General features: G+C 35.8%; 1 protein-coding gene across 1 annotated transcript; it reads left to right on the forward strand.

Annotated features, from left to right (window-relative positions):
• The first annotated feature begins 581 nt into the window (after positions 1–581).
• On the forward strand, positions 582–27,780 carry wdr17 (WD repeat domain 17). The gene is made up of 32 exons (XM_055158720.1): positions 582–698; positions 3,734–3,862; positions 4,664–4,847; positions 6,373–6,603; positions 7,218–7,328; positions 8,375–8,515; positions 9,668–9,790; positions 10,155–10,342; positions 11,459–11,627; positions 11,766–11,857; positions 11,944–12,026; positions 12,094–12,180; positions 12,833–12,997; positions 13,790–13,905; positions 14,361–14,447; positions 14,882–15,031; positions 15,377–15,507; positions 15,637–15,762; positions 16,736–16,891; positions 17,450–17,514; positions 17,794–17,926; positions 18,015–18,103; positions 19,201–19,300; positions 20,294–20,433; positions 21,011–21,122; positions 21,635–21,776; positions 22,172–22,274; positions 22,365–22,466; positions 22,896–22,994; positions 25,442–25,509; positions 25,786–25,883; positions 26,796–27,780. The coding sequence occupies exons 2-32, from the start codon at positions 3,740–3,742 to the stop codon at positions 26,913–26,915; spliced, it is 3,834 nt and encodes a 1,277-aa protein (XP_055014695.1). The 5' UTR covers positions 582–698; positions 3,734–3,739; the 3' UTR covers positions 26,916–27,780.
• Positions 27,781–27,944: the final 164 nt, after the last annotated feature.

A 27,944-nucleotide genomic window follows, 5' to 3' on the forward strand; every position in this document is an offset into this window, starting at 1 on the left:
AAGGTCGTGTATAATTCACAATCAGATGGAAATGCAAATTACAACTGGGTTAGTTTCAACGTGCAATTTTGAGTAATATTACTGCTTTCCAAATGTGATTCTTAGTACATTATAATCTAGAGAGACTAACTCAAAATGTAAAAAGTGGGACAAGTTGGTTAGGACATGGAAAGAGTTATTTGGTGAATTTAAGTTCACAGTAGATAATAACTGCAATAACACCTTATCAGTTTCAGTTTTTAACCATCCTAACGCTCAACCAACCTTGAGAACAAGTGCACCCCAAAAGTCAGTTTCTTCGAGAGAATTAAAAAAAAAAAAAATTTTTGCTTACTATGCAAATCTCACTCTTATCTGTTTTTATTTTACTATAAAAGGCAATCAGTGCATGCGATTTTATTACTCAAAGATGAATTGAAGTATTTTGAGATGAAATCTAGGGATGAAATGGGACAACAGGACACACCAGGTTTTCACAATGAGGTTTTCACAGTGATGTTTTTATTTATAGCATACATTTTTTATACATATTTTTTCTCTTATAGTAATGAACACTTCACCAGCAGTTAATAAAATAATGTTATTCAGATTCAGACGGAGCTACGTCACCTGTGCGTGGTGACGCCAGATGGGCACTTGTGTTCAGCACCGGGAGCTGTCCGTCTGTACGTGCCAACGCCAACAAACCGACTATTACGGTAAGAAAACCACTAAATAAACACTCAAATTCTGCACACAAATACACGTTTCATTCAGACATTTAGTGACAATATCTCTGCAAACATGACAACTGCTCAATACGTTAATATACGTCGCTTTGATGGACCAAATCTGCAATAAACCAGTGTCTTAATATCGGTTAAGATACGTTCATGGTAAGAAAAATGTAAAACAATGTTTAAAATTGTATTGTTACACGTATTTTAATCCAGATTTTCATTAACAAATCCTTTACCAAACATGCTACCTGTGCAAATGTCAATCTGCTTGTATGTTTAACCAAATCTGTAATGCCACTTAATCTAGAATTATATTAAGAAAGATATCTAATAAACAAACGTACCTACATCCCCAATACTGTAGTTTACACAGTATGTTTGAAAAACCTTTACAAAACATGCTAAGTGCACGCATTTCCACCTACCAAATCTGCTCTGCCTCTTAGTAGTGCCTTAATAATCTAATTTAGACTATGCACGGATTAGCGAGTGCCACTGACTGAAACCTGTTGCCTAGTTTTTGCAATATTTATCACGAGAAATGCATGCAATTTATTATCAAACGGACCCTAGCTATCTTTTTCTTGCAGCAATTTGGCACGGACATTGCTAGTAGTAAGTAGCCGCCTGCCCCTCGGGTTTTAGCGTATTTATCTGAGGGTGTGTTTTAAAATATGTAAATTTGCACATGTGTTGTAAAAATTCTCATACTTTACCTTATGATCGTAATTAGACATCTTGTCATTAGTTGTACTTGCTTAGATTAAAACAGTAGAGTTGGTTTGCCGATTTTGCATTCATGCTCGCTAAATTTCGCTATTTACAACAAGCTAGAATTTACTTAGCTAATGAAGCAAATGGGCTGTCACGATTTCTGTAGACGTGTGAGTTAAACGCCTTTTAAAGCTGAATTTAAGATAAAAACGTTCAAAACATTCATAGGCATTCACGGTGCATAATATGACGAAAATCTTACCAAAATATACAGAAAGCATTCACAGTGTATGTATGGCTATTGTTGCTGGAGAGAGCATCTTTTCAGAGCAGATAATTCCTACACAAATTAGATTATTATGCACAATCACATTGCAATTTTGCTTTTGTCACATCTCTTTTAGCATAGTGGTCACAACAACATGTTCTGAATGTAGCCTGCAGAAATAGCCTATTCCTCCCTCACCCATTTTGCATTTTGTAGTTATTTTTGTCATATAAACTGAAATTACAATGACCTATGAACCCTCTCCTCAAATAATTGGTTGGTTTTTCAAACAAATATCCATTAAATGTTCACAGCGGCCTTGATGCCATTGGCCAATATATTTTGAATAAATATTGTTTTTTTCCCCCTGTAATAACAACAACGTACAAATTGAATTGATAACCAAAGGAAAATTATAAAGTATAGATTTGGAAATAGTTGCTTCCATTTATGTTAATTTGCACTTGTGAATATAGTCCGTATGAGTAGAGTGAATGACACTACTGACATTGTAAAGCATTTTTAGTAATAAAAATGTAGTGTATTATTTAATATAATGGTGATTAGCTAATAATCCGAACACCCCAGTCCAAGGTATGACTACTTTGTTCATAAAAGGTGGTACTGTCCTTGGTGCTGAAGCATTCAATAGCTTCTCTATGTGTGTAATGTGGTAATGTGGCAGGTCATTTTATAGTCCAGTTTAAAGGTATGTCACGTTCTTTTTCCATGGAATCACTTGTTTGATTCCATGAAATATAATGCTAAAACCATGTTATGGAACATTCTTCATGGGGATAGATTGATGTCGTACTGTGGCCAAAGGAATAACATTTCCATGAAAACAAGCAGGAGGTAAATAAGAGTCAGGTTTGCGGAGATGCAAGATCACTCACATTAAGGACACATGGCTTTCTATGTTTTCAGTGCAATAAACCACAAAAAAGGTAGATAGTGTGGCTTTGAAAAAAATTGAATAATTGGACTAAACTCAAATGATATTTTTTCTCAATAGCCATGCTGTAATAAAAGCTTTTTCATTCTTCTGAAACTATAGAGTGCCTTGGATTTTTGTCTTTGTCATTTCAGCCAATCACCACAGAGATTATTTCAATCCATAATCCCATCTCATTTGAAGATTAACACTGTGAGCTGCATACCGTGAATGCTCACAACAGAACAAAATAGAGCTTTATAAGATAAGATTCAAGGATGATGGTACTTAGATCATGAAGTGTGTTATGCAAGGACACATTATAATACATTTTGAACATCTTGGCCAGTGGATTCTATGGCTGCAAGATTACATTGCAATCAACTACAAATTGCTCCTTGAGTGGTCACTTTAGGAAATTGCAATGTTCAGCAGTTATTTAGGTTCTACCCTGTCCGCTGCAGAGAGCCAAATGTCCCTGTGTGTCCATAGGGTCTAATTCTGTGTAAAAGCTGCTAACCCTCTAGTTTAGACCTCAACATGTTCTGAAATGCATGGGATTCTTGGATTAGTTAAACAGTTTAGATTTCAGTCCTCTCCTTAATATTAATGCTGCCTGACATGTTTAAAATGTTGCACTGTTAAAAGTGAATCCTGATTTCAGAAGTTGTAATTGTGATTAAATATATCAAATGAATTTAATGTTTTTCAGTTTGTGTTAATTTTAGACATACAATTTTAAAGGATTTTAAAGGAAGTAAGAGACAGCAATCATGTAACCTATCCCCATGGAGAGGTTATACAGTACTTTGCCTTTGAATACATGCAGTCTTACTGTGAGTGGGTCGCCTCTCTACAGATCTGATTTGGTTGCTGTGACCATCATCTACTTCTAAACTGTATGGTGTTTTAATAATTATGTACTGATCCATTTAGTGTTAGTGCAAACTAAGTAAATTTGCAGCTTTGTGGTAAAAATGTGTGAATATTGTTGGAACATTCAGTCTTCCACAGTTTACTTATCTTTACTAATTTAGTTGATTGTTTCTAGATTACAGCGTTCCTCTCTGTCTGCCCTGTATCTCTCTGCATGCACAGGTCAGTATGGCCAAGGTCCAGCAGGTGGGGCTGTTGACAGCCGGGTGTCAGCCATGGAACAAAGATGTGTGCGCCGCCAGTGGAGACCGTTTCGCCTACTGCGCCACTCTTGCCATCTACATATACCAGGTATGAACTACTCTGTCAGTGCTGTTTTGGAATATGGGTCTTAAAGAGGGGCGATTATGCAAAATCGATAACTTTCTATACCATGTTATAATGTTGTTCCCTCATGAAAAACATGCCTGAAGAGGTTTTAGATGTCATTCATGCATGTTTCATCCATGTTCCCACACGATAATTCTCTATATACAAAAGTAGGATACAAAACTGTATAACAGCTTAACAAAGCTGATACAATGTCGTAGTCACATTAGTGGAATGCTTGCTGATTGTGTTGTGATAATGCTCTGAAGGGGGAGTGAGCGACTTTGCTTGACGAAAGTGAAACTTATAAAACATGTTAATATGTTGTTTTTGGCAAATATAACATTTTTAAAGCAAAAAAGGTAACACTGTGATTTAAAAATGTAATGTGTTAGTAATCAATATCCAATAGAAGCAAAATATGTATATTCTTTTGGTCGTCTTTAACTCTTTTTTAACTTATTTTTTGTTTGTACCTTGATATGTTTTGCTTGTCTGCAGTCAAGACTCAGATTTTTAATTTATTCAAATACTAAACAAGAGATCCAAAATCCCCTCTATAGTTTTATTCTGTATCTAATATGCCTACAAAATGAAGAAAGAAATACTAAACCCTGGCTCGATACATTTTTTTGGCCATTTCTCCTCATAACAAGCCTTATATATACGAAAACATTACAGATATTTGAAAACTACCAGTTTCAATTCCAATTGAAATACACTCGGAATGAATAGGAAAGAATCTTAGCACAAATAACTGACTGAAATATGTCTTGTGTGTAGCTGGATCAGCAGTACAATGAGTTTAAGCTGCGCTCCATCATGTCTGAACATAAAAAAACCATCACTGCAATCAGCTGGAGCCCAGAGAATCCCGACCTGTTTGCCTCCGCCTCTGCAGACAACCTGCTCATCGTGTGGAATGTGGCCGAGCAGAAGGCTGTGGCACGACTCGACAACACCAAAGGTACTACCATAACACTAATATACATGTACTTTAATATATGTGCATGCAGCTAGTGGTCAGAGATATGCAGCACAGGGGCTGAAGGGCTAGCACTCACACGTCACAGCAAGAAGGTTCTGGGTTTGATTTCTGGGTTGTCCAGTCTCTGGCCGGGTTTTCTCTGGGCACTCTGGTTTCCCCCATCAACCCAAAAAGTGACCAAGACCAAGACTAGCAATAAGATCATGGAGATGAGTCCCCAGGTGTGTCACTGCGGCTCCCGTTGCTCCAGATGAGTTGCCCCTGTCGCCTACCTTAACCTTAATATACAGTCTACAGGTAAAGGAGCATTATTCATGTTCATATTCAGTTCATTCGTCCAGTTAAATTAAAAAAAGTATTTGTGATATATTTCCAGTAATATAAAAAATATACATTAGCTACTTCAAATGACTCAAAATCAGATATTTTCAAAGAATTTAGAAGAAGAAATTAGAAAATTAGAATGTATTTTATTTTATATTACCATGTGGTCTGATATCTGTGTAACCTATGGGTCCGGTCAAGCGGTAACGGAGCTCTTATTCAGAAACTAGAGAGACTATTGAATTAAGTAAGGTTAGCACTCCAACAGGATAAAGTTAACCGTGTGATATTCTTTCAAGTTGTTGACAAAAAATTTAAAAACTCATGTCAGTAATGGAGGGAATGAAATATGCAGCACTTTTTGGACAATAAATACAAACAGCGATAACTAGCGGTTCTCACTTACATATCCTTAACAAACTGGTTTGAATATTTGCTTCATATAGTTTTCTACCATATGGTACAAGATTAGGTTGAAAAACCTCTTACTTTTTGAGTAATGAGATTTTTTATTAAGAAAGGTAACAGGAGGGAAAAGTAACAGAGGGAAAATTGTGCAAGCAAGTAGAAGATGCATGATTTAGCATCATTTGTTGGCTTTTTTCTTCCGAATACTTTCATATTACTTCAAAATGAAAGGAAACTATTTCTATAAAATATGTCAGTCCTTCCAAGCAAATTTTTATCATTTTAAATACATTTTAAAAAAAAAAAATCATGTACCTTCATCAACAGTTCAAAGATCGAATAACACAAGATATGATGAAATATATCAATTTATTTACATGATTTGCAGGTCTTTGAAATCTGGAAAATAATTTTTGTTCCATGTTGCATACATGGTCTGTTTAAAGCGTATGTAACTTTAGAACCAAAAATGGTACAGAAAAAAGGTAAACAGTTTCATAAACTAGAGTACATGCTATCTGTTGAATACATTTTTATATCAGATGCATTAACATGAATTTTTGGCCTCTTATAACTGTTCTGATGCAGCTCAAGATAATTCTAAAGCTATTCAGGAAAGGTTCATTTGTCCTGTGAATATGACCTTTTTAGTATGGATACCTACTCAAATTAGTATCAAGATTCAATACTAGATTAGGTATGGATTAGTACCTAATTTTCAATCTTTTTGACAACCTTACTTGAAATTTTCCTCTCTTCCTTCTTCTGTCAGGAGTGCCTGCATCTGTGAGTTGGTGTTGGAACTGTTCAGAGGGTGTTGCATTCGTGTCTCAGCGCAGTCCTTTGTACATCTGGGTTTATGGGGGTCCGGACCCTGGTGTTACAGTGCATAAAGAAGCCCACTCCTTCCTCTCAGACATCTGCCTCTTCAGATGGCATCCGACCAAGAGGGGCAAGCTGGTCTTTGGGCACACTGATGGGAGCCTGTCAATATTCCAGCCAGGTAAATACTACATGGAATTGTTGCAGATCAAAATGTAACTCAAAATTAGTTTGTTATCAGAACTTTATTAAAACAGCCAAAGCCACACACTTTGACAATACTTCACAAAGACATTTGGATCTGAAACCATATGCTGTCTTCATGCTTTCTGATGAGTGTGATTGACAGGCAGATTAACCAATCAGAAAATAAAATAATGTCATAGACTGTATGAAGAAGTCCAGTCAAATGAAGCTCATGATATTAACGATTACAGGGGCCAAGCCAAACTCCATTTTAGGAATAGGAATTTATTAACAGACAAAATGGTGAAATAAAAACACCAGGAAAGTCCACTGGAAACACAGGGAAGGAGGGGAAGGAGTCAAAAGTGCCCCCATGAATATTACCAGCACTTCACTCTTATTTATCTCAGGTAAAATAAATTGAGAGCGAGTAGATTTTGTTCTGAATGCTAAAAGAATTTGCAAAGGGACTCGTGTTACAAATTAGCAACTGCAATCGGACGTCCCAAGTTAGGACGGTTGTAGTACATTCTGCATTCAAACAGAAAGCGAGGACTTGCTGATCATCTTTATCATTGTTTTTGTTCTGATTTGTTTGATTTTTTTTAGGTAGTAAGAGTCAGAAGCATGTGTTACGACCGGAGGCTCTTGAGGGAACAGATGAAGAGGACCCAGTCAGTGCTCTGGAGTGGGACCCTTTATCCACAGACTATTTACTCGGTATGTTTGACCATATGGCTCTTTCTGTCACAGTGAAATATATAAAAATAATCCCACAAATCATGTCCTCCTCCATTTGTTGTCTGATTCATCATTTGATAGAGACAGAGATGACAGAGAGGCCCCTACAATTTTTCCTATTATATGGTTAGAGTTTTCACTGGTTATTAAAAAGCTTTGACTAATTCAACTCATTATTTAAAATTAAAAGCTTACATAAAATCCCATTACAACTGGCATAAAATCAAGTAACAGATGTGACAATTTAAGATCCTCATTTAGTTTTCAGTCTATCCTGAGGAGCTTTATTCATAAAGTCAGAGTTGTCATGACGAGCAGAAGACGGTCTTTGTTTTGTGTTTATGCTTTTATGTGATGTCAATGAATTATGGGAAAAGTATTATCTAATTTATTAATCAACAATTTAATTACACTTTTAAGCTTTACATTTTCTTGAAAAATCACCAAAAATTTTAAAGAATAAATCAATGGTCTACAGTACCTTCTTGTTTTGTAAATTAGCTTTTCACATTTTTATACGGTATCAGTTAAATTTACTTGACTAACTTTTTAAAGAAATTCAACTTTTCTAGCAGAATACTCCTACTTCAGTAATATTTTGACTGAAATAACACTACTCTTATTTGAGTAAAAGTTTTAGTCACTCTTCCCACTGTGAGTCTACAAAGTGACTAAAGCTTTATGATGACAATGTTAAATGATTTGAATGTTTTTTGTTTCTTGCACCACTCCTTCAGATATGATTTAGTTTTTTACATATTTGTTTACATATCCTTTGAAAATAGTAGATTTTGTGCTTTATTTTATGTTTTGTCCTTAAAATTACATTCACTTCAACTAACAAATCAGATGTTACATAAATACAAAAAAAAGTAATTTCTTGAACCTCTACATTGTACTTCTACTCGAGTAATACTATTTTGAGGAATTACTCTTAACTAACATTTTTGGTACTCTACTCACCTCTGTTACTGAATTTATAGTTTGATTTCTTGTATTTGTGTTTCTTTCTTGTCCTTGTTCAGTGTCAAACCTGCACAATGGAATCCGGCTGGTGGACAGTGAAGCGTTGGCCTGTATCACTTCTTTCTGTTTCCCCTCCTCGGCTGCTTCTGTCCAGTGTCTGGCCTGGGTCCCCTCTGCTCCGGGCATGTTCATCACTGGAGGTACTCATGGATACCTCGGTTCAATTCCCGCTTCTGGCATGAACATTAAATGCTGGTACAATTCCATCACATATAGATTAATCATTTTGTTGTGTCCTTGGGCAAGACACCTCCCACCTCACCCCCAGTGTCTGGAAGTTTGATTGGTTGAGGTAATATGCTTTGAGAGCTTTGAAGGTAGAAAAAGTTGACCATTTTAGTTTATTACATCACACTCCATTTAACATCAACTCAAAAATCGATATAGCATACTGTGGGGGTTTTGGAAGATACTTTGTTTCATCAAATTGTGAATTTTAAATACTATTTAACTATTTATTTTTTAACATTTGAATTGTCTTCATTCTGAATTTTAGTTGCTGATTTTTTAAGCATACCAAAGCATCATTAGTGTCGATCTTATGTCGGTCTATCCAACTTAGTAACAACCAGGAAATGCTGTAGGAAACCAATATAATTCTTCAGAATTGTCCTAATCAAAACCTCATCTCTTTTTTCCTTAACTGTAAATCCACCTACAGGAAAGAAAGGCCAATCAGAAACAGTTTGCTTTTGTCTTCCTCAGTTAAATACAATTGATTGCTTATGCTTTGCCAACTTGGATCTTTGCTGTGAATTCTCTCACTGTGAATTTGTCACTCTGAATTTAGACTGTTGAATTTGTGAATATATGTGCTGAAATTTTTTAATATTGATTATTTTGTTTTAATTTTTTAACACAAATGTATACTGTATATCTCAAATTCAGAATGAAATTCAGATACTGAGTTTTTAAACAGTGATACATTCAGCAACATTTAAAATTCAAAATGTGATGAAACAAATGATTTTCCATAGTGGCTTAAACGTGATGCTGTGTTACAAACACTCACTTATATTATTAACTTCAAGTATCAGCTGTTATGTGGGACATTCCCACACTGCCATCTGTCTGTGGAGAAAAATTACGTTTGATTATTCAAGCACACTCTTTGTGTACGTGATTTTTATGTGTATTTACCTCACTTCAAGTTTGACTGATAAAAAATTATATTAGTCAACTTATTTTTGGGAGTGTAAAAAATGTATATGCACAGCAGCAGAAAGGAGAAGGTATGGAGTGCTGAATCCTGTTTTGTCTCTGTTGAACCAGTTTTCGTGTTTCCCTTATAGATTCACAGGTAGGAGTTCTCCGAGTGTGGAATGTGTCTCGCTCCACACCTCTGGACAGTTTTAAACTGAAGAAGACTGGATTTCACGCTCTGCATGTCCTCAACTCTCCCCTTACAAAGAAAGGTAACACTTCACATCAGCTCCTCAGACACTCTCTAGTCTGCATAATGCCATCAGTGGTCTGGAGGACTAGTCTATATAAAGATTCCATTAAAGGTCCAATATTACATAATATAGGACCTTTAAGTATAGAACATCTAAAATATTATTTGGATAATGTGATTTATTCGTGCTACTTATTTGTGGTCAGTTTCTGTATATGTATCTTATATATACATGCTATAACCTGGCACCAGCATCTTTCCTATGATACTTGTATTGGTCAATTGTTGAGCATTGTCCCTGTTCAAAGAATACCATACCAAACGTTACACAATGCACCTTTATATTCCTCTCTCTTTCCTATATTATGGCCCTTCCTCCTCAGCCCAGAGTACGTGTTCTCCCAGTAAGAGCCAGCACTTGAGCTCCACCAGTGAAGCAGTGCCTCCGCCCACTCTGTCCCAGAACCAGGCCTTCTCCCTGCCCCCGGGCCATGCCGTCTGCTGCTTCCTCGATGGAGGGGTGGGGCTCTACGACATGGGTGCTAAAAAGTGGGACTTTCTACGAGACTTGGTATGGGTTTTGTGTGATTGGTGGTTTTCAGGTTCTACAGTGTGATGATGTCATACTCCAAGATGAGGGACAAGAACCAGTTTTTTTATTGATTACATTGCACACGGCATATCCAAAAGGTAAATTCGTGTTTAACCTGATCATTTCTATTATTGACTAGACCAAGAGCTCATTGTATTGCAACACACATTTGCAATTAACAATATTCATGTTACCTGCCCTAATCTGTATCTTATATTATTGGCCTATACAATGTTGTTATCAAGAACAGGCCAGAATTTTGTGGAGGAATTTAATTTGTTTACCTGCTTTATGGTGAATACATATATAATTATTGGACCTGTCCACATTTATGCAGTCAATCTATAACAAATAATTATAGGGTAGACCACTGGATCAAAAATTGTTAATCTTCCATTGTTATATGGCCCTGAGCTCCAGATGAAATTATGATTTAAATGTTTTAACATGAATGTGACCTATTAGTATGTATTTATGGACAGGTAATTCATTTTGAAAACTGGGCCATGCATTCTAAAAAAGTACAACCAACTACAACTAAAGTAGGTCAACACTAGAATTAAACAAGGACTTAACAGGTTTGAAACTGGGACTAAGCAGAACTCAAAACTAGAATGCAGTTAGGGCTTCCCTAGAGTGAACTTTAACTAAACCAGGGCTGAACCAGATTTGCCCAGGACTAAACCAGTACTAACCAAGGGTAAATTATGACAAAACCAAAACTGAGTAGTCTATTTATTTGTATTTGTTTATATTAACCAAATAATTAAATCGATACCAATATAGGAAAATTGTTAATGGTAATCACTTTTGAAACTATTATAAGAATAGTATTTCTTTAGTTTATTTATACTGACAGAGAAGATGTTGTACTTTGTGCCAGTTTTTCTTTCCTGTGGACAGGCCCAGTAATTAGGCCCAGAGATATTAAACCAGGTCAACAAATCTGCAAGCTCACAGTTAAGCAGCAAATTCCATCACAGAATTCTAACCTGTCCAGCTCAGTTTAAACTATGGATGGTCTAAGATATTTTTACACATGGATACAAATTAGTAATTTTGTTTTATTAACAAGATTAATTTTGTGATTTCCAGGGCCACATAGAGACCATCTTTGACTGTAAGTTCAAACCAGATGACCCAAATCTTTTAGCTACGGCCAGTTTCGACGGGACCATCAAAATCTGGGACACAAACACTCTGACCGCTGTGTACACATCACCAGGAAACGAAGGTGTGGTCTATTCCCTGTCATGGGCCCCAGGTATATGCACTACTCGATCACATTGTATCACAAGCAGAGGTGGTAGAGCAGCTGAATATTGCAATCAGCTAACTTCAATAATATTACTCAAATACTACTACTCGAGTAAGAGTAAATGTGTGGATGTACAATTTATAGGGGACCTAAACTGTATTGCGGGGGCAACGTCTCGTAATGGAGCCTTCATCTGGGATGTACGAAAAGGAAAAATTATCACACGCTTCAATGAGGTATATCTTTTTGACAAACCTGAAAGAAAACCAAAACCTAGCAATATTGTAGTTGTAAACATTTTATTGATCATCACTTTTTTCAGCACGGGAAAAATGGCATATTCTGTATATCCTGGAGTCATAAGGATTCAAAGAGGATCGCTACCTGCAGTGGGGATGGATTCTGGTGAGTAGGAAAAATAATATATCATTTCTTAGTTCAAACTTTTTAAACACATATTACTTTTTGACAGTATAATTCGCACGATTGATGGCAAAGTCCTGCACAAATATAAACATCCAGCTGCTGTTTTTGGCTGTGACTGGAGTCAGAATAACAAGTGAGTCCTGATCTATGTATTACAGATGTGTTAGGAGTAGCCAACAATGAAAAGCAGGTACAGGAGGTTAGACATAACTACTATCTGTGTTTTAGTAGATTACTTTAGACTCAAAAAGAGGCTGAAATATACAAATTATAGTATATAAACACAGTTATGTACTGAAAAAAATTATTTCAAGTTGCCAAAATTGTACTTAAACCACCACAAATACTTGGTTTGTACTTAAACCAATACAAATGTTTTTAATAGTAGAAATATTGATTATTATAATTTTCATAATAAATTAAAACAGAAAGAAAAACAACAAAGACTTAATTCTGTCGAGGCGTTTTATCACTAACACAGAGCATGAATACACAAACCAGAACTTGAAGAATTCAACTTTAATTAAAACAAGCAAGCTCCTATTTACAGACTTTTTGCTATATATTTATTTATTGTTTATTCGAACAGGGACAGATACAGAAAACATACCTTAACAAGTATCACAGCCTAAGATAATTTGCAACACCAGTCACTAGAAGGCCTCTTGGCAATTCAGATTCCATTAAAATGCAATGGTATTACTTATACAATGAATTTGTCAAGACTAGATTCATACTTAATTCATACAGCAGCATCTGACTGCGTTTCCCCTCTGTATCCACAGAGACATGATTGCAACGGGCTGTGAGGATAAGAATGTTCGTGTGTATTATTTAGCCACGAGCTCAGACCAGCCTCTTAAAGTTTTCACGGGACATTTGGCCAAAGTCTTCCATGTGCGCTGGTCTCCGCTCCGGGAGGGCATCCTGTGTTCTGGGTCTGATGATGGGTGAGTGCTGCATCAGAGATAGGAACGTTTAACTTTATTCTGTACAGTACTAAATGAGGCCAAAATGTGTAATATAATGTAGGTTCATGTTATACAATTTGATGATGTCATAATCTCAGACAGAGGGCACGGGCCTGTATAACTCTATGTGAGAGTCACTCTTTTTGAAAGAAATATCCAAAAATATCCACAAATGTTGAATCTTAGCTTGATAATAGTAAAAGTAATGCATTAGTCTTGAGAGTCCCACTTGAGAGACTGGCTAAACAAACTTGCCATATCAATCTCATGGCTTTAAATCCTTTCATTTTTGGAATAATTGCATCACCACTAATGTCACTGTTGTTTATTTATTCTGACACAGAAGACTCATTAATATTAATCATAATCCAGGTCAACAGATCTTCAGTGTGACAGTTAAACTGCAAATTCTGCCATAGAATTCTAACCTGTCCTTCAGCTCAGTTAAAGCTATAGGGATTCTAGTATCCACGAATTGTGGATTTAAAGCTTAAGCGTTTAACTTGACAACTGGCTCTGCTCTGTTTTCATGCTGTATTTTGAGTGACAGGCAACTTTGCTCCTTATTCCTTAAGGGATTAATACATTTCATTTACCATTTTTAAATTGTGTTATCAATGTGGGTGAAGTGTCTTGTCTAAGGACACAACAGCAGTTAGCCACTGCTGCCCCACTGTAGCACATAGTCTCCCATCCAAGTGCTAACCAGGCCCAACCCTGCTTATCTTGAGAGATGAGGCATTGAGAAGGTGGTATGATTTTTTGTTTTAGCACAGTGCGTATCTGGGACTACACTCAGGACACCTGTATAAACGTGCTGAGTGGACACACGGCTCCGGTCAGAGGCCTCCTATGGAACACTGAGGTGCCCTATCTGCTCATCTCAGGTCAGACTAAGCTATATGTAACTATATTTGACTAAGATATAAAGACATACAAAATCTGGATCATTATCTGATTTATGGAGTTATCAAATTGTTGAAATATCATGTAAATTATATCCGATGTGAGTGATCTGATTTCTTTTTGATTTTCCACACTTGTGCAGGGTTTGACAAGAAAATATTATGCAAAAAGTGGGCAAAAATGCGAAAAATGTTAAATAGTTATTTTAAAATAAATTACTCCTAAAATCCATTGATTAACTAACACATGTCACCAGGTGTTTTTGAGGATCGGATTTCTCTTGTGCTATAAATGCAGACCAAAATTAGATCTAATTATTCTAGTTATCAGCTTTTTCCTATCCATGTAAATGTACCCAGTGTTTGAAACTGTTATTAATCCAAGATAATCCCCTATTGTGAAAATATAATAACATGTTTATTGACATTTTCTTCAGGTTCATGGGACTACACCATCAGAGTGTGGGACACAAGGGATGGGACCTGTCTGGATACGGTCTACGACCATGGAGCTGATGTTTACGGTAAGAATAGTGAGATGATTAAGAGATTATTATACCTCAACTAATCCATATCCAACCACGTTTAGTGCAGGTTTAAGTAGTGTTGTCATGATACTGATACCACCATATCTTTAGACAACAGAATGTGATTTACATGAAATCATAGTATTTCCTTTTATATTACCATGTGATTTTATACCTGTGTAATCCCTCAATTGCCCAGGCGCCATAGTGGGTCAGGTTTTATACTATTCTATGTGGTCTTTTATTCTTGTTCTGATGCAGCTCAAGATTATTCTAAAGTTATTCAAGAAAAGTTCATTTCACAGCTTCACTTAAATGCAACTGAAAGCAGACTAAAAAGCTTAAAACTTATAAAAGCATACCAGTGGGTGTGACTATGATAATCCTGAGTCCATTCACCACATTTTGAGAACCATGTGTCTTTATTCCAGGTCTGACGTGTCATCAGAACCGACCGTTCACAATGGCGAGCTGTAGTAGAGACAGTACTGTGCGTCTGTGGTCTCTTACTCCTCTCATCTCTCCTCTGCTCCTCAACATCCTCACAGACCAGCCCTGGGAGAGGATCGTAGGGAATACCGGTACCACAATACATCCAAGTACTGCAATGTATTATAACACACTGGTACACATAAGTAACAGTAAAATTAGACTACACCAGTGCCACAGAAGTTCTGAAGGACATACTTTTGTAATCTAAATAAATTTAAGCAAAACTACAACTAAAGAGGACTCTTTATACCACAGTTTAAGAATCACAGTTTGAGGGAAAGACATTTGACCCACTTTATACCAGTATAAATGTGGTGTGAAAGTCTGAGTGGCACAGATTGGCAGCCTTATCTCAGTCAGTCCACCTCCAGGGCAGCTGTGGCTACAGTAGTGGTAGTGCATAATAATAGTGGAGGGCTTTGGTTCTTTTACAGACACAGCGATGGTCCCTGGCTCTCCTCCGCTGCTCTGTGGAAAAGTGTCTCGAGATGTCAAACAAGAACTGGACAAACTCACCATAAACATCAGAGCCAAGAAGCTTCGTCTCTTCTCCGAGTGCTTCTCTGTGAGTTCAATGTCATCCCATACAGGCCATTAGCACAGCAGTTGTTTCAGTATCTTTGAGAAGAGTTAGCATATATAGTCCTCTCTGTAACAAAAATATACTATAACATTGTGCATTTGCTTGTCTTAGCCTCCAGGGGGCAGCAGTAACCTGTGGGACCTGGTATCAGTCATAAACGGTCAGGACGACTCTCTACTCCCCCCAAGCTACAGCAAAGGTGTAATGCACATGAAGCACCTGCTTAAGTTCAAAACTGTAAGTCTCTCAAGAAGTGTTTGTTAAACTTGCACAAAACTCTAGTGACATGGGTGTAGGGTAGAAAGATTACTGGAAATGTACGCTTAAGTAAAAGAATAGTTGCATGGTTCAAATGCCATATTAGAAAACATCCCTGAAGTTGTGTTTTGTTTAGGGTGACCAGATATTCAAAATTAAAAACTTGGACACACCTGGGTTTGGATGGCTGGTAATAATAAAATTGTGAAAAGTATGCTAAACTCGACTTGTGTGTCAGTATTTAATCTGAGGGACTTCTATCATTGCTTTTTGTTTGCCTTATTCTTGTTTTCAGGCATGATTTTCTGTATTTTAGCTAAAAAAGGACAAAACACTGGCCACTGTACAGCTGGTGGGTAACAAATTGGCCAAAAATAGGGACAACTTCAACATTTATGTATAAAACTGGGACAAATCACTATTTTTGAAGAAATTTGCGGGGCAGGGGTCACAGGACTGAAAACTGGGACTGTTCCGGGTAAATAAGGATGTCTGGTCATCCTGGTTTTGTTTCATTCACATATTTTTTATACTTTATTTTCAATCTGTCACATCTCCAAAGCTCAGAATGCTATGTTCCACCATATGATGTTATGGAGAGTTGTTTTCAAGTTTTCAAGCATTTTTATTTTTTTTTTTTTTTTACCTTTTTTTTGTAGAGATTGTAAATTTGAGGGCTGAAATTATCCAAATGATTCTAGTGAATGTGTGTGGAGTTTAACAACACAGTGGACAGCTCCCTGTATTAACGTGTTAAACAAGTGTGAATTAATCAAAACAATTCTTGATATGTTTTTCACAAAGCAAAGGCCCTTTAACTAAAATTACTAGGTGAATTAGTTTAGTATTATGAAACTATAATAATAAACTACTTAATTAAATATTGGAGTAAATAAGTTAGACCAGTATTTCCTACAGATATTGTATTACCATTTCCTTTTCCTGTCCTAAGTCTGAGGCCCAGGAGCTGACCATAGTGAAGATGTCGAAGTTTGGAGGAGGAATTGGAGCTCCCAGTAAAGAGGAGAGACTGAAGGAGGCTGCAGACATCCACCTGAGATTGGGACAGATCCAGAGATACTGTGAACTCATGGTCGAACTGGGACAGGTACTGTTTTACTACTGATATATATATATATATATATATATATATATATATATATATAAAACTCAAGTATTTGTATGTAACAATATCCTAATCTCACAGAAGGATATTTACACACTATCAGGGTGGGTTATCAACTGAATACATATACTGAAAATATATTCAGAATACTCATTTTGTAGTAAAAGCTTTGCTTCACTTTTACTTATCTGGAGTTTCCCATTGTGGGATAAAAAGGTTATCTTATCTTAAATAAATAAATAACAAACTGTAAAGCAAACATGAAGCTGTTTTAATTGCTTGTTGTGTTTTTTACACAATAAAATAATACAACTCTACATGAAATTATGTGTAAATATTGTATATGGAAAAGAGTATTCTGACTGGACCAACAGAATAGGTTACAAAACACTGAGGATAAACAATTTGATGCTGATTAAGATTTTAAAACTGTAAGTTACAAATTACAGTTAGATATTGTAAAAGTGAATGAAAAGATGCACTGCTTTATCATGTTTTACTGTGAAGAAAACAAAAACAAATGTATGAATTTATTTTCAGTGGGAAAAAGCCTTATCTGTTGCACCAGGAGTCTCCATGAAGTACTGGAAGAAACTCATGCAGAGGTAAAAATACTACGACGACTACTACTACTACTACTACTACTAGTAGTACTACTAGTACTACTACTACTATTACTACTACTACTAATACTTACTACTTGCTACTGCAGCTGCTGCTACTACTTCTATACTCTTCAATAAAAAACACTGCTACTACCAACTACTGTTGCATCTATTACTCAACTCTGCCATAATATGGGCAAAAGTTACAGCTACTGCTAAAACTTCTTGTACCATTGTCTTAATGTAATATATAATAATTGTGCTTTTTTTTTTTTGCAGGAGAGCAGACCAGCTTATAGCCGATGATAACGATGATGCTATCCCATACTGCATTGCAACAGGAGACATAAAAAAATTAGTGACTTTCTTCTCTGGGAGAGGGCAGCTGCTCGAGGCCTTACTAATCGCACAGGTTGCAATCTATCACAAATAAAATCATTATTCTTGAAATATTCTAAAAAAACAAATTACTACCCACAAAATAATGCTTGTTTTTACAGGGAGCTTGTGAAGGTAACATCCGTGCTCCTCAAAGTTCCCCAATCAACCACACATCTAATGACCTGGACAACAGACAGCAGTATCAGGGGTAAGATCTGTGCTTTTTTATTTATTTATTTTATTATGTTTCAGTGACATAACGTAAGCCTTTGTCACTTGACTAAATGTACTTTCAATGGGAAGAGTAACCAAAACAAGTGATAGGCCTTTCTTCACAACACTACCATTAGATCCACATCTTTTGGATCTGTTTGGTTCAAAAACTCATCCAAAAAACTGGTTTTATATTTATATATGACACAAATTTTTTTTTTTTTTCAAAGGATGTACGATACACAAAAATTTGAAAAACTACATTTAATCTGAACGAGCATGGCAAGATAAAAAAATCTAATCATTTTTATTGTCAGCATAAAGATTTTGTCACTTGTAGACTTAATTACAATGAGAAAAGTAACAATTTTTTTTTTTACATGAATAAGAGTACTGTTAGTGCAATAAGAATATTATTCAAGTAGGAGTAAATGCATGCTGCAGGAAAAGTAGTATGAAAAGTACAATTTCTTAAAAAAACAAAAACAAAAAACTAACAAACAATAGAAGGACTATTAATGTGATGCCAAATAAGTTTTTTTTTTGTTACTCAATCAGAAAAGTCAAAAAACTACTCTTAAAACAAAAATTTCTTTCAAAAGTTCCAGTAAAGTAACTGAGCACTTCCCACCTGAATTCCATTGTTTTTTTCAAAATATGCATCATACGTCATATATTTGGAATAAAACTACAGACTCCAAATCTCATAATTATACCCTAAAAATGACTTGCAAAATACCAGACTTAAAGTGGTTATTTTATAATTTCAATCCATTGACAGTTAACTAAATGTCTATGTAAACACATGTGCTTACAATAGCTGCCAGTTCTAGTCTAGTTCCTCCTTGCCTTTTGTCATAATCTTAAAACAAATCAAAACCCCACAGTTTAGAGTTGATTTATAACTAATGTCACTATTACCTAACTTAAACCTTATTGACTTTTAGCTTTAACTGTTTTAATGCAGTCTTTGAATTATGATCCCTCATATGCGTCACAGTACATAATAGAAAGGCTTTGTCGCAGATTATGTGCACATACTTTGGCATACATGATAGTATTTGCTAACCGTATTTTGTGTTTGTTCCTCAGTCTTCTGCACAAAGTCTGTAAGGAACTGGCAGAGTGGTATTTTCAAGATGGCCGCACAGTGCTGGCAGCCTGTTGTCATCTAGCGGTGGATAATATCAAGGTATTTCTAAATATATTATATATATATGATGCTTGAGTTACTACTGAATAGTCTTAATTTGCAAATATTTATTTTGATCTCACTAGTATTAGAAGCAGGTGGGTAGAGTAGCCAAAAGCATATTTACTTCAATTTACTCAATTAGAAGTATAAAGTAGTGGTCCAAGAATTTACTCAAGTAAGAAAAAAAATTATTTGGGGAAACTACTACTCACATACGAGTAACTAACAAGAAGTAACACTGGCAATTTAATTTGAAATGAATAGTACCACAAAGCTTTAAATAATGCACAAAATCTGGTATTTTCAAAGGATGGACACAAAACATAGAAAAAGTAAATCATATTTGAAGAAGTGGAGCAAGAACACAAATGTTCAAAATCATTTCATATTGTCAACATAAATCATTCTCACTTGTAGACTTACGCACAGTGGGAAGAGTAACCAAAACTTTTACTCAAGTAGTAGTATATTAGTAGGAGTAAAACTGCACTAAGCTAAGAACTAAAATTTACAAAAGTACATGACACCCTCTTCTGTTCATAAGTTTAGATGTATTTATTTATTTAAATCAATCAAACTTTATTTACAAAGCACTTTTCATATAAAAAAAAAAAACTGAACATATAGTGCTTTACAGTTATTAAAAACAATCCCACATTTCCTTTAACCCACCCGCCCAATCCCCACAGCTGTCTGACCCCACGCGACCAAACAGCCCAGACAGTCACATGCATAGCTCTCATACATGACATGAATAAATACATAAAACTACATATAGTAAAACATTAGGTTGAATACAGGCGAACCAGTTGAGAAAGCACAGAGCTCAGTGTCAAAAATTACATCCAGGTTTTTAGTTTAGTTAGTATTTAGTTTAATTTAATTTGTTGTGGACTACACACCTGAAAACTTACTGCTCCTTTAGGTAATAATGTCAAAACATTTTAGAGGAACATACATAGAGTTGCTTTAAACATATCCTGTTTACAGTTGGCAATGGCGAGTTTGATCCGAGGAAACGAGTTGGAGCTAGCGGCCTTTGTGGGCATGGTTTTGGGGGAAGAGGCCCAACAAAGCACAGCCTACTGCCTGGAGCTACTTTCCCGGAAGTACATGACCACTCCAACATGGTGGGCTACACTCCTTTATATACTGTGTGTCTGTGGTGACATGGATTACACTTAACAACAATAACTATCAGGAACGCAAAGACCTATCAGACAAGTGTGAGATCATCAAAATCATCTCAACAACATCTTAAAGGCACAGAAAATGCGGAGCATGCCTATGTTCCCAAGTTTCTAAGACAGTTGAAAACAGAGCAATGAGAATGACGTTTAAAAGATATTCCTGAAAGTAAATCAATAAACTGGGCAGGAGGACTAAAGAAAAGAGTGAGAGGAGGGATGGGGTCAAAACCACCTGGCTGTAATCAGGGCAGTCTTTTGTCATGTCACCAACTACTGGAAACTGAAGGCCACTGAAGGCAGCATACATTTAGTTTTAGATGTTTTTAACCAGAAAGCTGCAAATGTAACTAGTTTGCACTGAAGATGCTAAAACCTGGGACAATTACAGTACATGCTATTAAAACACCATATATAGTTAAGTAGAGAAAAAGTGAGTTTAGTGTTAGTTTTTTTAAATTCAATTAATTACACAACCCTAAGTGTAATGCACGTAAATACTACTTTTGTCCTCTTTCAGGGAGCTTTCTACAGACCTGTTGGGGATGATTCCTGAAAACCACGTCCTTTTGGCAAAGCTTTGTGCATTTTATCCTGGAACTACAACAGAAATCAACCAACTGCACCAACGGGTAAAAATACGTCTTTGGAAATAACTGACTGATATCCACTGTTAAATTTGACCAAAAAATTCAGTTCTGTTTTATTCTTAGTTGTTTAGACTAAATTGTTTAAAATTTTTCTCAAGATTTAGTCAAATTTTAGTCTAGTTTGTACTCAACAAAAATGCCCTTATTTAACAAAATTTCAACTACCGTAAATCCACAATAGTTTGAATCAACCAGAAAATATGTTTTATGATCTTAGCTATGATAAATTGTGATTAAATAATGTGATTACATCATAGGACATATACAAAGTATTCTTGGATGTTAAGTTTATTTATGGTCCTATCTTTGAAAATATATAGTTATATAATTAAATATATAAATATATACTTTTAGTTGTAGGTTTAATTGAGGAAAATGTATGTCATTTCAGTTATTATTACTTTAAATTGAATTTTAGTCAGTAAGATCATGAAATTGACTAAAACGTTCCTATAAATGTTGCTGTAATTTTCCTTCCACTTTGTTTTCTCCAGTGCGGTCTACCTTTGATGGAGGAATGTCAGTGTTTAGCAGAGGAGGCCATGACAGAAGGAGACCTGTTTTCATGTCTTAAATATCATCTTCTGAGCTCTGAACCGGAGACTGCTCTGAGGATAGGAATCAGCCATGTCAAAGGTACCTCTAATATATTTATTTCTTAATCTCATCAAAAATATACCCGGAGTTGTATTTTGTTTCATTAATGAGTAACCCTTTATTATTAGTCTATCTACATCTCCAAAACTCAAACTCAAAATGGTCTGTTCCACCTTATGATGCCATGTAGTGATAGATTTCAAGCTATTATAACAGCTACTCTTTACCTACTTTTACCCTACCTAGTTCAGTAGTGATTGTGTGTTAAACATGTGTGAATGAAACAACACACAAATCCAGGTATATTTTTTATCTTTGATGAGGAAAACAACAGTAGAAATATACAGTAAAAATGAAATAATTTAAAATTTACTTTGTAGTTGTATCAAATTCACAGGACCAAATAAAAATATACTTTCTCTTCCTGTTTGCAGAGCAGCTGAGTGGATGTGAGTGGACAGTGGACAGTGTGCAGCCAATCCTGGACCTCCTCAGTTACATCAGAACAGACCGACTCATCTCAGTCAAGCTCACAGAGTAAAAACACACTCCTTAGACTTGTTTAATGCTCCGTATTTAAATATTGTAGTGTTCAGATCATTGTTTGGAATATTTTTGTGTTTTCAGGCTGCGTAGTGAACTGTTGATCCTGTGTGGGTACATAGGAGCCCTGCTGGCCATCCGCAGACACTACACCAGCATCGTGCCTGCTCTCTACGAATACACCAGGTCAAATAAGACACCAAACTCTGCAATAACTTCTATCTTAAATTCCCTATATTAAGCAAAAATGACTCTTGTGAGTGTTTAGTGATGTTAGGTTATTGTTACCTCATCAAAAATATACCCAGAGTTGTGGTTTGTTTCATCCACATATGTTTCAGTAATCCTTTATCATTATTCTGTCTGCATCTCCAAAACTCAAAATGTTCTGTTCCACTTTGTGATGACATCAAGTGGTAGTTAATTAGGATTCATTTGTTAAGCATGTGTGAATAAAACAAAACACAACTCCAGGTATGTTTTGATGGGGAACCATTATAACAGATTAGAAAATAGAGTAATGTAGGACCTTTAAAGAAGAACTGTTAGGCTTATATTTTTGTGTTTTTTATCTATTGTCTCTTCATATATCCCTCTTGTCTGTACATTCCTCAGTCAGTTGTTGAAGAGGAGAGAGGTGTCTGTGCCTCTGAAGATTGAGCAGCTGTCAGTGGAGCTAGACGCCTGGAGAGCCTGCACTCACACACCAAACAGGTCAGAGCTTAATAATACCAATACAAACTGGATTTGGTCCTGTTTTAGTCTTGGTCTAGTCCTGGGGTCTCATTTGTAAAACTTATTACTATACTACTGTGTTGAATTCTTACTACAGACAAGCAGATCACACATTTACAAACTTCCTCAAACTTGCTCACTTCTCAGTTATTTTAGCATAAAACTCTTTTTGTCTCATCTCTGGAAGCTCTTACTAATGTTATCAAGGTACTAAAATTTTGAACTCGAATTCAGAACTAAGGATTAGACTTAACACTCAATACCGATTCAGATACTGCAATGATAATTAAAAACACTCTTCTTTTAGACAATAGAATATTATCTTCAACAAGTACAGAGTAGCCGCGGGGTCTTAAAAGTCTTAAAAAGGTCTTAAATTTCATGATCCTAAATTAAGGCATTAAAAACTCTTAAATTAGGTTGTCCAAGTCTTATTTTTTCACAAAGGTCTTAAATTTAATTTGCCTATTTTTTGTTTACTCAACCGGGCTGCAGTGCAATGTTAAATGGAGGGAGGGAAAACAAACAATGTGAAATCATGTAACATGAATGAAAGTCCAATTTGAACTATGCACAAACAATACTTTGGTTTCTGGCGCCAGTGACAATGAGTAAACAATCAGTAGAGTGGAAGAAGATATTGGATGGATCATGGGGAAGTGTAGGTTTAATCCACAGTGGCTATTAGATTCCAGATATAGTAGTTGGTTGGTCATTATTAGAATTGGATCTGGTGTTTTTTGCCTGCATAATGGGTGCAATGTTGGTCTTACTTTTCATTTAAGTGGTCTTAAAAAGGTCTTAAAAAGTCTTAAATTTGGGATAGTCAAACCTGGGGATACCCTGAAGTACTTTCTTTTATGTTACCATGTGGCCTTATATTTGTGTAATTCCCATAGATCCTATAAAAAAGTTGACTAAGTGAGTCTGAAAAAAACAGTTTAAAAAAATAAATAAATATGGGATGTAGAGTGGGTTAATATGAACATTTTAAGACCAAAACGACGAGACTCACAGCAGCAGTTGCAGAGAGAGGGACGACAATATTCCAATTAATCTTGTTCTTATACAGCTCAAATACTTGCTCAAATGAGTATTTAGTTTTCATAATAGTTTTAGTATCTGTTAGTATCAGATTTCCAATACTTTTGACACCTTTTTGGACCAGACTGCTCAGTTAAATTGTCTCTTTGTCTCTCTAGATCACAAACTTACATTTTTATGTGGTGTGTTAACCAATTTGAAAACATTTTCTCCTTATTGCTTCATGCTTGTTTTGATACTACTCTGTGCATGTATTTCTCTATAATATTATTAGGTTTTTATTGAGTCATTGAGGCCACAAATCACCACTGTAATGTTGTAAGCTAACAACATAATTAGCAACACAGAGAAGAGGTTTCTGCTCCTCTTGACCTGCTATAAATAATTCATTAATTCTGTGAAGGATCAGACTCAAGAGCTTCATTTTGCATCTAATCACAAGCACACAGTTTCACAAACAGCACAGAGAAAACAAGAGGAAGAAGAGAGTGTTACCGTGGAAACAAAGAGAGAGAGGTGCAGATGATCACAACATGCTGAATTTCTCTAGTTTAAACTGAGATGGAGAATTTTATTGTGCAATTTGCTGACTTGGTTTATGGTTAATATCGTGTAATTAATGCACATGAAACAAAAACACAAAGTTCAGCTCAAACACATTTTTTGAAAGTTGCCCCAGTATTCAACCCCAAAGATGTGATTGTTGTCATTTGAAAGAACTTTAAATCAGAAAATAAAAGACAAGTTTGGGGATCTCAGAATCTTCTTATCTCAAATTTCAACATTTGTAACTCATAAGTTTAGATATTTCCCCAGTAAATCTCCCTGAGTTATACAGGCCTCCATCTGAAATTAAGACATCATCAATTTCTAGAACGTGAACACAACATATCCTACAAGGTGACGGCCAACCAACGTATGGATTTTAAGGATAAATAGATGCTTTAGATGTTTGTTAAAGGAGACTTGGCTTGACTTTTAACTGCCATAATAATTTTACCCCATCACTGGCTTACTCAGGGTGTGTTCTCACTTAAAACAACATCAGAATTGGAACTCAACTGGGACTAAACGTGAAGGAGTATCCAGTCTATTAATTGATTCATGCATGTTTGACTAATTCTGTATTGTCCTGCCTTTGAGGTTTGAGTGCTCAGGAAATGTCTATTTTCACTTACCTCCTATCCCCTCCTACAGCTGTGTGTAATTAAAACAGGTTTTGAAGTGCACAGCAGAGATTAATTTCTGCAGTTGATAACAGAAACATGTTCACTGTCTTAGCTTAATATTGCTGTTTACGTAATATCTAATAATGATCTCCATGTTGCAGTTTATCAGTAAATATAATTAATATACTGTATGTCTTTTGGATTGTGTTGTAGTTCTCCTTCAGAAAGCCAAAGGGAGGAGTTCAGTTGTTTGGAGCAGAGACTACAGCCCACAGACTCAGGTAAAACACGGGTACAGTCACATCGCTATGGAAAGCCAGATAAGAAGAATAAAATAAAACTCAAGATCATTCTATAGCTGTTCAGGTTCATTTCTTTTCTGTGAATGTTCCTTCTATTTTAGTATCGATACCTGCTGAAATGAGTATCTAGTTTCCAGTTTTATTATCGATTAGTATCTGATTTTGATACTTTTGACAACCCTAGATTAAAGACAGCTTAACCCTTAATTGATATGAGTAGTTTGGTTGAGTTTTGTGTGTTTTGTCCCTTCTCAGCTGTGTTAGTCATGATTGGAGCAGATTATGTTACTGGATCAAATCTGCCAAGTCACTCCGATGTCCAGCCCTCCTGTTTCACCGGACACAGGATACAGGTCAGAGGGGTTCAGTCTAAAGTAAATAATACACTTTGTACCCATTTTAGTTTTACGTTACGAGAAGTAAATTACATAAACCAGCTGCCTGTTGACTCTTTAGGTGTTGGCAAAAAAAGATAAAAAAGTAAACAACAATCAAAACAATCCAAATATGGTTTAAAAGTTATGAGGAGTGGCTCAGTACACTTTAGTCACAAAAGGTTTCTGGCACTTACATCTCAAAAAATATAAAGTAAACATAAAGGCGCACTCTGTAACTTTTCTGGTGGAGAGTCAGTCACCTGCTTGTCTCCATGAAGATGTCATTTTGCTTAGAACAGGCATGTCCAAACTGTGGCCCGTGAGCCAAATGCGGCCCTCAGACAATTTTTTCTTGGCCCTCAGGCTTCCAGGTGAATTGGGCCAAATTACCTTGCATCAATTAAAAATTTACTTTTTACTGTAAGTTTTTTTGAAAATCTGCTTTAATAAAGATAATATGTAACATTTAGTGTGTAATTTTAAGGATCTTAATGCGAATAAAGACTGATGGCTCATTCTAAACATGTAAATATTTCAATTATTCACTGTACTGAGCATCAGTCTACGGCCCTCGATCGGCCCTCTGCTTCATCTGTGTTTAGAGATGTGGCCCTTGATGAAAAAAGTTTGGACACCCCTGGCTTAGAATGTTCCACTGTATGGCATTAAACTTAAAGAAGCCAGAAGTTATGACTATGCAGAGTTGTTTTTCAAGTACTTTTGAGCAATAAAAACACCTGTAATTGAATAAATGCAAGATATATTCCATACTTTTGAACATTTCAAGTAAAACTCTACCAGAAAAGTTATCATATTAATATAGTATTTCCCTGCAACTTTCTCATTTGTGTATTTCAGTAACTGTAGTAGATTCTCTGTTTCCTCCAGGGCCCAGTGTTTTTGTTGGAGGACGGTAAATCTGCCATATCCCTGAACGATGCTCTGATGTGGGCCAAAGTTAACCCATTCTCCCCCCTGGGCACCGGACTGCGCATCAACCCGTTCTAAAACCAATCAAACACACTTTTACATCATTTAAAGGTTCTATATTTAGCAAGGCAAAGAGGTAAAAGTAGATCAAATGAGAACTGTTTTCTTCAGTGTTAGATGCATTTCACTGAAAGTAATTTGAGCACTGCAATGAAATTAGATTAGTCTAGCCCAATGAGTAACACATAATGATGTCACAAGTTGGAAGAGTGTGTTTTGAGCAATGCAGAGGGCGGCAGACTAAATATGACTCAAATGTGCGAATGTAGACACAACTTTGTCAAGGAAACAATATTCAAAAGTTGTTGTAGCACAATATAGAACCTTTAAATGGAGAGTTTACAATAGCCACAAGGACCATATCACTGCATTATCCCCAGCCTGTAGTGATTTAAGACCACATATAACAGCAGCAAATCCAACACATGATTCAAGTAAAGGAATAAAGGATCTAGTTAGGCTTAAAATACTCATACACTGGACAATATCAAATCAATGTTTTTCTGTACATTTTGTCAAAACGATTTAAAATTATCCTTCAAAACAATGCACTTTTTATTTCTAGAGTATTGTGTATTTAATTTTCTTGTATTATTGTTCACAAAAAGAACATTTAGGTACTACCAGTGCACCTTCAGCTGTTTTTTTTTAATGATGATTATATGACATGATAATTTAGTGAAAATCTGTTTGTGTCTTAAAGTAAAATCAAATGCATTTGATTTAATTTTATTTGAATGGTTTGCGTATGACTACATTGAGCCTAACAGAAGATCAGAGCTTTCATGCAGGAGCTAACTCATTCACTGTGCATCATTCCTCTAGCAGCAGAGTTGTTTGTACAAACAGGGTAAAAACAAAAGTAATTTATTGCACTGTAAAAATGGATCATTAAAGCTATGTATTAGATTGTGCATTAGTGTGTTGGTCATTATTTTGTTTATAAATGAGATGTTTTATAGTGACCTGTCCTGATTTAGTCCTGGTTTGCCCCTAGGTTAGTCCTAGTTTGTGGCAACCTCTGTGCAGCAAATTGTATTGATTTTG

The sequence above is a fragment of the Boleophthalmus pectinirostris genome, unplaced genomic scaffold (genome assembly GCF_026225935.1).
Source record: "Boleophthalmus pectinirostris isolate CB_2022bp ecotype Guang Dong unplaced genomic scaffold, ASM2622593v1 HiC_scaffold_22, whole genome shotgun sequence".
Lineage (NCBI taxonomy): Eukaryota > Metazoa > Chordata > Actinopteri > Gobiiformes > Gobiidae > Boleophthalmus > Boleophthalmus pectinirostris.